General features: G+C 31.8%; 1 protein-coding gene across 1 annotated transcript; it reads right to left on the bottom strand.

Moving 5' to 3' along the window:
- Nucleotides 1-6,972: 6,972 nt before the first annotated feature.
- Nucleotides 6,973-15,530, bottom strand: LOC105278571 (protein SPT2 homolog). Its single transcript, XM_026971758.1, has 7 exons — nucleotides 15,033-15,530; nucleotides 14,723-14,869; nucleotides 14,423-14,552; nucleotides 12,489-12,643; nucleotides 8,300-9,203; nucleotides 7,985-8,203; nucleotides 6,973-7,713 (listed from the first exon to the last, which is right to left on the bottom strand). Exons 1-7 carry the CDS (start codon nucleotides 15,084-15,086, stop codon nucleotides 7,631-7,633), a joined length of 1,692 nt encoding a protein of 563 aa, XP_026827559.1. The 5' UTR covers nucleotides 15,087-15,530; the 3' UTR covers nucleotides 6,973-7,630.
- Between the last annotated feature and the right edge of the window lie 743 nt (nucleotides 15,531-16,273).

The raw sequence follows: 16,273 nt of genomic DNA, 5'->3' as shown, positions 1-16,273 counted from the left end.
GTTGGTCAAGCAAAAATGTTCATATGAGAAAAGAATTGCATTGATGTTGACAGAGGCATTTGTGAAAATTTATTATAAACTGTAAAACGTGTGTTACTTGAACAATAAATATTCGAAAGAATCAATATCTCTTTCTTTCTTATCAGTAATTTTGTACATTTAAATAGCTAACTCTATCTCAGAAACTATTTAGAATAGAATATATTTTCATATAAATATTTTCTTTTAAATGACCAATAATTATGACCAATATCATCACGTCCCAGAATATTGACCATTCCTCCTGAAACACCCTGTATATATACATATATATGCATACGTTTGTGTGCGTGTGCGTAGACATATTATGTAACCTTGATACCACACACACAAATGTCCTATTATTATAAAGAAATTATATATTATTATATAATAATATTATCCGTGTGTGTGTGTGTGTGTGTGTGTGTGTTTTGCGCGCTTGAGTAGGAATAAACGTATACATAATTACTACGCATTAATCTATTAGAAGATAACTCGTTATTTTTAATTCGATTTTATCGAAATGTTAATATCACCATTACTTTAGTCATATAATAAATGTTAATATTATTACTAAAATACTTTACTAAAATCCATTACTTTAGTTATAATAAATGTTAATATTATTGCTAAAATTAACAAGCTTACCATTTTTTATTTCTATGATTATAATTGTAACTAAAATGATATATTGTTATTATCTCGTCATACATGATTATTACTATCATGATTATTGCTAAGACTGTTACTTTGTGACTATTATTATTGTTGTTATTAATTAATTATATGATTAGTATTAATTATTAATTATTATTGCCATCATTATCAACCACAACTCCGTTATGATCATACATCGTTGCCATCGATATTATCGGTGATATTGCAATTGTATCTTAATAATATTCACAATAGTTTTGTAAGAAATAAGTGCATGTTATCGATTTATGTATTTGTCACATATTTTGTAAAATTTCAAGCATTTTTACTTAATGTCAATTTTAAATCACTTAAAAGAAATTATTCGCACCTTTTGTATAATACATTTGTCCGATCTCACATCTTTTATATTCTTATATATTGTGGATTGTAATTGTTACATGTAAAAAATCCTTGAATGAACATTACACGAAAATTAATTTCTCTTTGTTTTTTCAGCCTTAAAATTAGACATAAAACAATTATGACATTTGTAATATTTTATTTATTACATTTGACGATATCAATCAGAAAATTTAATCAATGCAATTTAAAAGAAAAATTATTGATTTTAAATCGTAAATTATCAGATCATATAGAATAGACTAATTGTCAACTAATGCTGGTAGTCATCTCCGGGGAAAAGAGATAAAAAAGATTCCATAGTGCAAGCGCTTGTCTTCGGAACCTCTGGCCCGAGCAGTCAGCATTTCGGCATTAGTTGAACTTTGGATTGATCTCTCTAAGATTTTGGGCTCAAGGCATGTAAATGAGCAGTCTGTAGAATGTGGATATCAAACTAGTCAATCACAGAAATATAAACACATTGTTGCAGTAATACTGTATTTGTTCAGATGTTACTTATTCATTCAGTGGCTACATTGTTAGATATTTATTGCAAAGTTTTTATGGGAAGTCATATGAAGAAATTTCTTTTAATAATATCAAATTTGTCTCCTTTTTTCTGAATTGAAGAGACGACTAGATAACTAACAAAGTTACACTTACATCGAACAGCAGTGCGGATTATTAAAATTTTCTACTCTGAAAGAATATGAAACGGAACGCCTCTCTGAGCTGTGCCATGTAAAGTTGCAGAAAAATGCAGATGTGTCAACATTACCAGAGATTACAAAGGAGATGGAACGAAGAGATGGCGTGATCGATTGACAAATTGTAAGAGCAGCGTATAAGTATTTAGTAATAATCTTGGTGACTGCAAAAAGAAATCGATCATCAGTTTTCGCCGAAATTGTTATGCGCGAAGGAGGCACATTTGGCAATTTCTAGTTTTTCTCCTATTGTTACTGATATGGAAAGCAAATTCTTGCAATAAAAGCGCAAATTGTGATATTATCTATCGCTGAGAATTTCATGAAATCCATCTTAGGTATATTTAAAAATCATACACTTATAAAAAACGTAACGTGTATTTGTATTCGCTGTAGTATATGAGATATTTCGAATAGATAATAGAAAAACAAACAATAAAATCTGGTTTGTAGACTGATTTAATTAATAATTTAAGTAGAACAAGTAATCTAAAAACATCCCGGTAAAAAATTTTTTATATATCAATATCATCATATAAAACTGTACGTAAGTATATAGAAACATATAAAATTATGTATCAAATATGTCCATATATGTCCATACATACTTCCTTTCTCTTGTATAATTTCTGATCACATATATGTAGAACAAATAATAAGAAAAATAAGTAGAAAAGTAATTTGCGCATTGTCTTTTTGTAAAATTGTGATTTTGTATAATCGTGAGATAATATTTTATACATCATCATATATAATCGTATATAACATATATATTTCTATATATAGCAACATGTTATATACGATTATATATGATGATGTATAAAATATGATCTCACAATTATACAAAATCACAATTTTACAAAAAGATAATGCGCAAATTACTTTTCTACTTATTTTTCAATTATTTTTCTTATTATTTGTTCTACATATATGTGATCAGAAATTATACAAGAGAAAGGAAGTATGTATGGACATATATGGACATATTTGATACATAATTTTATATGTTTCTATATAATTACGTACAGTTTTATATGATGATATATAAAACATTTTTTACCGGGATATATCTAATAGCTAATATTGAATATTCAACATACTGATATACGTCGTAACATAAATAATATCGTCTCGAATTTAATCGCTTGAGTAAACAACGTTCCGCAATTAATGAAACTAATAAAACACAGTACTCTGAATCGACCTTAACTGGCGGAAATCTATATTCATCCTCGGATGAAAGGATTCCTTTTACAGGGAATGTAGCTGTCACTGCATGTCCACGTTTGACAATACTTACGATATACAATAATAATATAAGTCGATATACATTCCATGATGCTTCACGAGCTTGACTGAAAGGCTGGTGACAATTATATCTTTTGATCGCAATATCTACAGTCTACGGATCACGATCGTATCGGGAAAGAGTAATAAATAGTTGCGAGATGTATACTTAGAATAGGTTCCACAATATCCCATTGTTACAATACATCTCAAACGAGTGATTAAAACTATCATTTCTAATACTTTTATTGTTAAAAGCACGTTAATGATTAAACGGTCATTTACGAAGAACTACATGAGAAATCGACAGTTAGTGTCAGAAAATATATGTCATTACTTAAAATAATACTAATAAATAGCAGAGACATGTACATTCTCCTAACTGTTCCGAATGTTACAAAAAGTATATTACGCTAACATTTTGTTATTTTCTTCAAACGTTGCTGACAAGTGCCGCAAGTCTCCGAGTAAAAAGGAAGCAGCCGTCACTGTACTTATGAAGTGAGCACTTTATCAGGTACGTGCCGCACCGAGAGTATTATCGTCTTCATTATTGTCTGTATCCGAGGTCGTACATACATCTATATATACTCCTAAAATTACAAAGGTAAAAAGTTGCGCACATAGAATCACACGCGAGATAAAAAAGCATCAACTTATATTACCTATTTTTCAATTTGTCCTTCTTTCTCTCTCTTTTATTATTTTCATATGATACAATACTGTTGATGGAGGAGTGCCAAGCCTCTCTGCGATCGTCTGGTGTGTTTGGGACCGGTCCGCGTTGTACAATTCTTCCACTTGGGTTCTAACTGTTGTAACTGGTCTTTCTATCTGCCCGTTCTCTCTTAGTGCTTTCAAATGTTTCAATACTGTTCTTTCAGAAAGTACAAGCGTGTCTGCGATCTTCCGTCGTGATTGGGACGGGTCCTTGTTGTACAATTCTTCCACTTGACTTCTAGTTGTAACTTGTCTTTCTATCTGCCCGTTCTCTCTTAGTGCTTTCAAATGTTTCGATACCGTTGTTCGATGAATGCCAAGCTGCTCTGCGATCTTCCAATGTGACTGGAACCGGTCCTCGTTGTACAATACTTCCACTTCGCTTCTATTTGCATTACTAGTAGAGTAGTAATCATTATAATCACCCGACTCAAACTTTTTAAACCACATTTTACAGATACTAAGGGGCAGTACATTCCTTCTATACTCCTGACAAATCAGACTTGTAGTATTTTCAGCACTCTTGTCTCGCTTATAGTAATATATAATGCATTCGCAAATCTGAATTCTATTTAAATTACACTGGGACATCTTCAATCGTGTTAAATGTGACACTGTATTCGGAATTGTCAAGCATCGACCGGGTATGATCGAGTACTGCAACACTTCAAATCTAAATAGTAGTTTAAAGGAAAGGATTTCCTCAGTTGCTATCTATTTGTGTCCTTATGACCTTTTTCAAACACCTCGTATTTATTTTGATCCATGTTTGTGCGAGTGGATGAAATCTGAAATAACGGCTCGCTGATGTTTCTCGTGTGCTCGCAATGCGAGGATAATAAGCGGTATTAACGCGTATTAATCGATCACGCCAATCCAACACAGAATCCGACCTCATTTGAGGCTGAGTGCGAATTCCGTTTTATACGGCAAATGTACTCCTCCAACCGCAACATCGTTTTTCTGCTTGCTGAAGCTCCACAAACATTATTTGATTGTAATTTGGGATAAATATAGTAGCTTCGTCTACGTAAGAATCTTTGTACGCCTTCTATCGAGTCAAATATTTATTTTAAGGTACTCATTAGCTAATAAAACGATTCTAATATATCTTATGATCATTCTTAAGACGATCTTCATGCAAGAACAAACTATGGAGACCGAGAATGTGTTCATTATGTCCGCTGTAAATTGTATTTTAAGCGGATTCTACACAATCGATTTGTTTTCACATTCGACTGTGATTGGTCAATTTCGTACAGAAAAGGTTAAAGTTTAAATTTTCTGTCTTAAATACTCATTGTAGAATCCGCTTTACGTACCTTTGTCAATCTTATTTCTAAAACTTTGACTCAATAAAGCACTATTTCTTCGAATAACTATTTTTGGCTTATTCCTCGCAAAAAAAAAACTTAAAGTCCGTATAGACCCGAATTTTGCAGTTATTGCGACTCTTAAAAATTTATACATAAATTATTATAAAAATATTATACACAAAGTATAATTTATTATAAACCGAAGTGAGAACAGCTCAAACAATATACAATCAATAAATGAAAACTGCTGAGAGCGAAGCTGGATGTACGTGCTTATAATTTATTTTATTAAGTAAATCCGTGATATAAACGTTTCAGTCCACTCGTTGGACCATCTTCAGTATACTACAACAATAAATACAGTATAAATCACATCTCATGTTATAAATTGTTAAAACAATTCTTTAGGTATTTTTAGAGTTTAAATAACGATATTTTCTAATAATATATTCGCTTATCTGTAGCTATGTTACGAGCGATTCCATGAAAAGTGCAAGCGAAAGGACTTGATAAACGTTCGGCCACCAAAGTGTTGATGCTCTCTTTTCTTCTCCGCACTGCTCGATTATTTCGGATCGTGCAGAGACAAGCAAGTCGCTTTATGTTTTTATGATCGATGTCGCGTTTGGCTTGTTTCTTGCATTTGTTAGTATAACACGCAGATCCTCAGTACAGTAGTGGTTTGATCTTTCAAGAGTAAAGTACTAAAAATCTAAGTCGAAGCGAATTTTGTCCGCTGTATAGTGCACATCCGCGACTTACACTTCTATACTAGCGGTTAACGTTTTATCATCACTAGGTAAAGGATTAAACTAATAAGTATTTAAAACGCTCGTTATTTCTAAAGAAACAAAATATACAATAAAAATAACAACATCTCTCAAATGATATGTACAGGCAACGGTGGAAATGCCGTTACATATGAAGTTGTACCAATAATGCCTCATATGCACCATCTACGACGATATTGATCCCAATGAGCTCAAATCTGAAATAGGGAGACTACGACAGCTTGTTAGTAGTTATCGTTCCACTGGTCAGGAGACAAACATACCAGCAGATGAGTGGTCAGCAGCAACATTTTTCGAGTGGATAGTTCAATGGGGTTTCACAGAAATGCTCCCAAATTTGACAGTGACTTTACGAATTTTTTTGACCATAAGCGTGAGTGTTGCTACTTGCGAACGAAGCTTTTCGAAATTAAAGCTTATTAAAACTTTTACCTTCGTTCAACTATGAGTCAGATGCGTTTAAATGGGTTTGCATTGCTTTCTATTGAACGAGACGTAACGAAAGATATAGACTTTTCAAATATTATTAAAGAATTTGCAACTATAAAAGCCCGCAAGATTAAACTTTAAAATTTTTGTTACTTCTAAAACGTACAATTTATAGTTTATAGTTTATTATTTATAGTTTAAATAATTTTAGTTTATTTAATAAATTGTTTGAATTAAAGTTTTTAATTAATTTAAAATTTAAACGTTGTTTATTTTTTACACAAATTGCCACTTATAATATAGATATAGGAGGCGCGTAGAGAAGGGACCGCCCTGGGCGCCGTCTTCCCTTACTACGCCAGTGCCAAGGACACAAGGATGATTTATGAGTCGAAAGGAAAGAATCGTGAAGTCTGCTGGACTAACATAATCACGAGTTACATTTACGTATTTCAGTTTTGATATAGAAAATAGAACGAGTATTACTCATCATTAGTTTAAAGCAAAGGGTCAAATAATCAGTTATCCTAAAGCTCATACCATAAAAAAAAATAAAAATTTACATATGGAATTATCCAGTTGACATGATTTTCATAACAATGCATCAATCTAACAGAAAGTATAAATATAACAAATATGTTAAATAAATGACTTCATGTATTTAGTTTGCTACAATTTTTATTTTCTCTCTTCTCTCTCTATGCACGCGCAAAAAGTTTTCTTATTTTTAAGTATGTGTAAAATACATTGACATACGTTTTAACATACTTTGTACATACATACAGGATATTCTGATATAAGAAACGCACTTCGTCAGATACACCTCGATAAGATAATATTTCAAACACTAATGCATTACGGTAAGTATAAAATTGACGCTTTTACATCTCACTTTTATTGTATAACAATGATAAAGTTATGCTCTTCGAAGTAATTAATTGTTAAATTATTAAATTAAAGAAAATATATTTATATTAATAACGAGCAACATACACACATACAACGCACAGCAACGGTACAACTTTTTATCATCTGCATAATTAAAACAATCTCGTATATAATTAACCCTTTGCACTCCACTGACACGGCGCTGTGGCGATGTGCGTATTTTGCACCATAAGGCTACATGCATAATTCCCGCGTGCGCAATATGCATCAATTTATTTAACAAATGCTGTTGCAATAATGTGAATGCGAGTGGTCATTTTGTTTATTTTTTTTTTCAAAACAATACCTTCAGTTTTCAAAGCTTGCTGGTTAAACAATTTACGGAATGCAAAGAGTTAGATATGTACCGTATAAACAATATAGATACACATTATTTCTTCTGCTTGAGAAGAGCTGCTTTTCTCTTTTTTTCTATTGCTTCCATACGCATGTCTTCTAAGTCCTCCATAATTCCTAAAAAAGCGTTCAATTTAATATTAATAAATTATTTTTCTTATATCTTAAAAATTAATATTTATATAATATTATAATTCATAATTTATTTTATATAATTTGATCTTTTTAGTTTTAAACTAATCAAGCGTAACTAATTAAACTATTCATATCTGATTCATATCTCTTTTTCTTTTCCTTTTACATTAATATGTAAAGTAATTAATTAAGTATCGCCTTCGTATCTTATGTATGACAGAATATCTCTGATATTATAAAGATAAACAAATACCTATTTTAGTAGATACATATTCTTCCTTCAGTTGTTGCGCAAAATTGCTTTCCATAGCAGTATCGTCCTCGTCATCCATATGTTGATATTTATTTTTATCATAACCGAATATCTCACTAATGTGTTTACTATAATCCTCGTGATCTTCTTCTGTTCCATCGTCTATGAAATCATCCAAATCGGAATCATATTCATCGTCGTTGTCGTCATAGATGCGTCCTAAAAAATTAAATACACATATTTTTCTATTTTTTCGACTTCTTAATTTGTTAAATTTTAGCAATGAATAATTTTCTCACTTATAAATAAACTTACGTTTTTTATCAAATGTAAGTGGCTTCTTCGCAACTTGCTTAGACTTTACAGACTTAATATTAAGTGGTGGGGATTGTCCTGATTTTTTACTACTTAAGAACGAAGATGGCTTCAAGTCTTCCGATTGGAATAATCTTGATTTAGTATTCTTGGACGATACTTGCTTATCTACAGTTTTTGATTTGGCTGCTATTACGTTAAGTGGCTGAGATTTTGTGCTCGCCTGTTTACTTTTAGTTTCCACTAATTTTCTTTTCTCCTCCTCGATGGCGCGACGCATTTCCTCTAAATGTCTTTTCTCGACTTCTAATCTTCTTCGTTCCTCTAACAAATCGTCTTTATGTATACTTTGAGCTTTTCCCGGACTATGTTTGTCATTGGGCTTATCAATAACTTTTTTCGAGACGCTTACTATATCCTTAAGGGAATTCTTATTTTGTGTTGAGTTCGAGTTTGGTTCAGGATTCCCAAGTTTCTTCGGAATCTTATTTAATTGGATTTTCGTAGGTTTTTTGGGTACACTCGTATTACTTGTTTTTTGTAAATTCGCCCTCTCTCGTTCTCTCTTTTCTTTTTCTTGTAGATATTCCCATTCCTTCTTCTGACGTTTCGTCATTGGTCGCCCGTCGTCAACTTTTGGTTTAATTTCTATGATTACGGGTTCATGTTGTTTCTTCTCCGCGAGCTTTAAAAGTTCCGCAAACTCCATAGGCGGTGGTAACATTTTTCTCTCTGGCTTTGGTTTGTTGCTCTTGTCCTCTTCCTTGACCTTGTCGTCAATGCTCTTCTCTGGTTTTTTATCCACCTGAGTTTCCTTCGCATTTAACGCGGATGATTTCCTTTTTCGCCTATGCCCATTGTTCTCCTCCAACTCTTGTTGCTTCAAAGCTTGTTTTACCCTGTCCTATGATAAAATTATTTAAATTTTATCATATATACATTTAATTACTATTTTAGTTATCTGTATTTTATATATTCCATTATACACGAAATATTTTACTAGACAAATTTCATGCTTTTTAATGAATTGGAATTGCTTCCTTATGTATAATTATTGATATTGTTTCTTTGAGATATGTTTACGGAGTAACTAGCACAATATCGCAATGCTAAATTTATAATTTATTCCTTTTCGGACCAACTCTCAAGATAATTCCTGCTTTTTATGTATGTCTTGTAAATTTCGAGTAACACTTCGAGTAACTTCGACACAATTCGGAGAATTCGATTATTTGTCACTGTTTACAAGTTATAAAAGTTTGAAAGTTTATATTCCTAACAATTCCTAACATGTAATTTCTAAATTTATCTGTGCTGCGATAAATGGTGCGAAATCTAACGATCTAAAATTTTCATTTGACAAAATTGTGCTATTCTAGCATCATCCGACATACAATACACATAAATTATGGCACAAAAAAATTGTAGACAAAAATTAGCGAAATTTGATTGAGATTAACTTCATCATCAATGTCATTATTTTGGTAAATACAGGGTGTCCCAGAATTGTGTATGAAGCTCTCGTGAGCGGGTAGAACGCATCGAACTGAGAAGAAAAGTCCTTTGCCGTTTTGAAATTGTCGCAATAGTTAACGAGTTATTAATTATTAAAAATCGCTATATTAGTCCGGCCTACCGCCGAATGCAAGCGCGCGGCGAGATGCGACCGCCTAGAGATCGAGGTTGCTAGGCGAGCGGAGAATTGTTTATTACAAGTCGCTCTTGCCTAGCCATTGCCACTTGTAATAAACAATTCTCCGCTCGCCTAGCAACCTCGATCTCTAGGCGGTCGCATCTCGCCGCGCGCTTGCATTCGGCGGTAGGCCGGACTAATATAGCGATTTTTAATAATTAATAACTCGTTAACTATTACGAAAATTTCAAAATGGTAAAGGACTTTTCTTCTCAGTTCGATGCGTTCTACCCGCTCACGAGCGCTTTATACATAATTCTGGGACACCCTGTATATACAATAACGGACCCAGCCCCGATGACCTTGATCGTGACATATATTATAGAAGTCACCCTCCTGAGTGACCTTCAAAAGGTTTTAGCCGTCGCTCGTTGTTTATTAAAAAGTTATTAACAAAAAAAGTTTAATGATTTCGCACGAATTTTTAGCTGTCCACGTGAAGCAAGAACATGATATTGACATATATTACAAAGGTCACCTTCCCGAATAACCCACACTAGGTTTTAGTCGTCGATCGTTGTTTATGAAAAAGTTATTAACAAAAGAAATTTCGAAAATATAGTAGTTATTTTGAATATTGAAAGATATAAACGACGAATATGTATATGAACGAAGAAAGGAAAGTCATTTAAAACAGTGAATTGTTAATATATAGAATAGTTTCTTTTAATATAAGTACAAAGTATTCTTCACTTTAACCAAAAGCACAAACAGTTAAATACAAAGTATTCTCTGCTTTAACTTAACCTAACCTAACCTGGTTAGGTTAGGTTATATTTTCCGAAACTGGAGCCCCGGATATATACGCTCGTTTTCAGCCCGCTTCGCTGGAGGGCGGGGGGAGGGGATTTGCCCCTCCCCCCACCGGGGCTAGTGTAACAGATTTCACCATGCAGATTTTGATCACTTGGTACACGCCACGGATCCCGGCGGGCTGAAAACGAGCGTATGTGTCCGGGGCTCCAGTTTCGGAAAATATAACCTAACCCAAACCTATTTCTGATTTAAAGCTAAAATTCCATCAAATATACTCTTTCGTAAACGTATATGGTATCGTAAAATTATACTTTATTCATTAAACATTTTTGTTAATAACTTTTTAACAAACAACGAGCGAAGAGTGAAACCTAGTGCGGGTTATTCAGGAAGGTGACCTTTGTAATATATGTCAAACTCAAGTCCTTGCTTCGCGTGGACAGCTGAAAATTCGTGCAAAATTATTAAACTTCTTTTGTTAATAACTTTTTAATAAACAACGAGCGACGGCTAAAACCTCTTGAAGGTCACTCAGGGAGGTGACCTCGACAATATATGTCAAGGTCAAGGTCATTGAGGCTGGGTCCGTTATTGTATATATTTATCCAAAATTCTTTTCATGAATTTCATTTATGAGATCATAAAGTTTATAGACTTCTTTTTTTAATATGAAAAAAATTAAGTACGATTTTTTCCCTGTATAATATAGATTGTGTGAAAATTGTTAAATATTTTTATTCCGTTTACATTATCTTAGAACAATTAAGTAGCAATTAATTCTGAGATTTGTTTTCTTTTGAATTCTTCTGTGTTTTTTAGAGGTAAAAATGCTAGGATTGGCAACTCGGTACCAACTCGATATTAATTTCTCGCAAATATATAAGAATAAACACCGGACTATAGCAATTAATTAATATTTGGGTAATCAGCAAATATTAGATGATTTTTATTTATGTTTTTAATGATGACGTGCTAATTGTAACCAATTAAAGATATGCTTGAGTTGGGTAAAGCACGATATTTAGGAAACATGATTCCGCACAAAATAAGGAACTAACATTATATGAAAACTTTATCTTATTTTTATATAATTCTTTTATTATTTTATAACTCAGAATCAGCTATTTTATTGAAATAGCTGGTTCTGAGTTGCCAATCCTAGCATTTTTACCTCAAAAACAAATACATGGAAGAATTCAAAAGAAAAACAAATCTCAGAATTAATTACTCTACTTAATTGCTCTAAGATGTCAACGGAATGAAAAATATTTAACAATTTTCACACAATCTATATTATACAGAGAAAAAGTACTTCATTTTTTTTATATTAAAAAAAGAAGCTTTATTGTTATTGTTATGATTACGAATGATTCTTGCGCTCTTCTTTAGTGGTGAGTTATCTTATTGTATTTCAATTTAATTTGTAAAATGCAATAGTATATATATATATATGCATTGGTTTATACTTGTTTCGTGACTTACAGAGGTTTTTGGAAATTGAGAATTTGGATTCTGTTTATTTTCACGGCTGGATGGAGAGTGCGAGAATCTTGAGATCTAATTTGCTTTGCTGAAGATGGCCTAATATTATGGCCGAAACGTACAAAATAAACACAATTTTTTATAAAAATTGATCTAAGTCTTTTGACTCTCGCTTGTTATCAGCGCTTACTCTTATTGCCCAATTTGGATATTAAAAAAAGAAGTTTATAAATATAAGAAGTTTCTTATATTACATACTTTCGTAGTTGCAATGTCCTTTGGTGTTCTTTTTTCATTATCATTAAAAATGGGTTTCTCTGGAAAATTATTATACTTATTCATTAACTGATTGTATAATGCGGAAGCTTCTTGCGATTCATATCCGTAATCATCTGCATCAGGTTGAGACGGACCTGTAAGCAATATTTTATATCTAAAATCAATTATTATCTCTCTTTGTGTGCGTGTCGTGTGTTTGTGTATGAGTATGATATTGTACTAAATATAATACAAAAATTAACATCCCTCTCTTCGTCACATATACATAATAAGTGTGATATTGTTCCACAATTATATAAAATATTATATAAATATAAATATTATAAATATTATAAATATTATATAAAATATAATATTGTTCCGCACTTATATAAAAATATAGTTCCAAATATCAAGCACTAAACTTTTACGATTACGCCGATATAAAATTCTCTATATTGATTATTACTGTTTTTCAGGCAATAATGCAGAGAAATAGTAAGCATAAAAAGAGCCCCTAAAACATAACACATGTTTTTTTAAGAAAGCAATACATTGCGCAGAAGTCTCAATAGAGCTAAAATTCAAACGACATCCAAAAGTTAATATCTTTTTCAAATCGTTCAATCGATAGCTTATTTGGTTCAAAATATTTATATTTAGCATTATTAAAATGAATTTTAACATAAATTTAGTATAAATAAATATTAGAACAACATAAACAAAATGAATACACAAGATTCGTCAATATCATGAAAAAATATTAGTTTTTCTTTTGATATAACTAATATATATGAAACATAATACATGTTTAAATTTTTACTCAAAATTTATTTAATATATAAACACATTTGAGTATCTATTAAATTAAATCTATTTTCTATTAATTTAATCTACTAGAATTTTCTTTTCTTGAATATACTGATTTCCTGTATATGTAGGTGTTACACCATACGCGTACGCGCGAATGAGCACGCAATTGTTTTATTAGCAAAAGAAAAATTAAAAAACTAATGCATTAGTAAAGCATCATGCATATAATTGATATTAATATAATGAAATAAAATTCGAACTTTCTGCGTACATATTGCTTTAAATAAGACTCACATGTGAAAACCTAAATAAAGTAAATAAAACAGATTCTACATTTTGTGACCTTGAAATTATTCTAATATTAAATGGCTAACCTTAATCAATGCCTTAGTATCCTCTGCTGTGCAGATCCATGAAATTGTTCTGCCTTGATATATCGACAGGGTTGATGGATAACTAACGCGTTGTATTGCTCGTATATATTAAAACCTGGGGGCAAAAATATTGCCCATTATGGAGAAAAAACTTCTTCTCTAATTAAACTTATAACATTGTTGTCAAATAAGCTACTAGTTACATAATTCTCGTCAATATCGACTTGCTATATTTAAAAGCACTACATTACGCTCTGAATTTATTACAATGTGCATATCGCTTTCTTTTGCTTCGACATTTAATAATATATTACTTTTGTTTAAAATGCAAAATCTTACATAGGTATTTAACAAGAAAGCAATAAAATAAAAATAATAAAATAAAAATAAAAAAATAAAATAAAATAAAATAAAAATAATAGAAAATTAAAAAAGCAATAAAATAATAATAATCTGTTCTACAAAAAAGTGTACGGTAGCGTGTGGACTACAGTACAGACTACAGTAAACAAAATAGACAAAAGATAACAAAGACAAATGCTCTCATTTGGAACTTAATTTTTATATTTGACGCATTACTTGTATTTGTTTTAATGATAGACATTTGTATGATTGAGATAAATGATTGGAAAGGATCAAAATATTCCTTAATATGATACAAATATAATTATTTTAACATAAGAAATCATTCATATCTCTCATTCATAGATGTTCATTAATTAATAAATAAATCTTTTGTGATATTACCTGCCATAGTGATAGCTGTATTTTCGTTATCAATGGCATCCGCAATTACTGATTTGTTAGCTGCTTTACACACTTTCAAATGTTTATTTATCCGACTTTGTGCTTTGTGATCTCGTAACGATAAAAGGTTCTGGAGAGATTAAGGTGAAGTTATAATTTCTTAGGCATACATATAGAAAATGTTGAATTTTACGCATATATTAGTATACATACATTAGTCTTTATATAAATTACATAACTACATGCGTAAAATTATTTATTAATTAAAATTATATACAAAAACTAATTTTATAAACTTACATCTTTCTTTTTCTTTTCCTCCAGAGCTTTGTGTCTCTCCTCTTCCTCCTTCCGAGCTAGAAACTTCTTGATATTTTCGGAAAGAGTTTTCGACTGTTTAGTCTGCTTCTTCGGTGGAGCAAATTTCGTCCGATAGCATGGAGCGGTCTGTTAAAAAATATATTGTCATGAATAAAGCTATCCGTTTCCAGTCTTTAATCTAGTCATAACCTAAAATAGCCTAACCTGATAACAATGTACATACTATCAATCTTATGATAAATGTTATATTTATGATTTTAAATATTTCATATATATTGACAAAACTAACCTGTTTGCTGGTTTCATTGTCCTTTGCAACGGATATCAACGTGCTAAAATCCATTTTAATACTTGAGGTGGTTTATGACGTCACGAACAAAATTCACGATTAGTACAATTCCATAGTTCACTTCTCTGGCACATGTATTACACAGGTTTTATTCGCGCGAATTAAATGATCCAGGCACGTAAGTGATAGATTCACGCGTATCAAATAAAAAAAATAGTACAATGTCAAACGATATCAAAAAATTACCAATCGTGGATCTCAGTATCACACGCAACTCTAATCCGAGAATAAATTCTTCCTTTTTTTTTGTTTGAAATTCATCAGAAGTTCATCAACACCTACCCAGTTCGACGACGGAGTAAAAGTGCAATTGAGTTTGAGTGCAGAATGTACAGAGTAGCGCACGGTCTGGAAACGACGGTAGTGGGGGTAGGTCCACGGATGTTTCTACTTCGACTTTCGGCTGCAAGGGCAGTGATGGTAGATTCGGGCCGCGGCCAGCACGGAATAGGAGTGGAGGGGGTATGTCACGTGACGCTGCGTGACGCACACATCTATCGTCTCGTGTCCGTGAGCGCTCGGGATCTCGGGCACTTCGGGGCTCATTCAGGCTCGCTCGCGAAACACGCGACCAACGCTTTGGCTTGCGGCTCACTGATCAGCTGATGTGCCGTACAATACGGCAGTTGCCAATTCTGTCAAATTCGTATCGATGAAACACGATGAAATAAATAACACCTTTAACGCCTTTTTGAGAATAGAATTAGGAGAATAGGAACATGTTTCTATTTAGAAACATGTTATATACGATTATATATGATGATGTATGAAATATTATCTCACAATTATGTCACAATTATACAAAATCACAATTTTACAAAAAGACAATGCGCAAAGTACTTTTCTACTTATTTTTCAATTATTTTTCTTATTATTTGTTCTACATATATGTGATCAGAAATTACACAAGAGAAAGGAAGTATGTATGGACATGTATGGACATATTTTTGATACATAATTGTATATGTTCTATATAATTATGTATAGTTTTACTAGCAACACAGGCGCGCGCTATTTTATTTTTCAATATTAATAATGTTTTCTAATAATAATATTCATCCATTATTTATTATATAATAAATAACACAAATCCTATTCTCAAAAAGGCGTTAAAGGTGTTATTTATTTCATCGTGTTTCATCGATACGAATTTGACAGAATTGACAGCTGCCGATTGTACG

Source organism: Ooceraea biroi, chromosome 8 (assembly GCF_003672135.1).
Source record: "Ooceraea biroi isolate clonal line C1 chromosome 8, Obir_v5.4, whole genome shotgun sequence".
Taxonomy (NCBI): domain Eukaryota; kingdom Metazoa; phylum Arthropoda; class Insecta; order Hymenoptera; family Formicidae; genus Ooceraea; species Ooceraea biroi.
The sequence above is the reverse complement of the archived record's forward strand: the minus strand, read 5'-3'. Positions and strand labels throughout refer to the sequence as shown.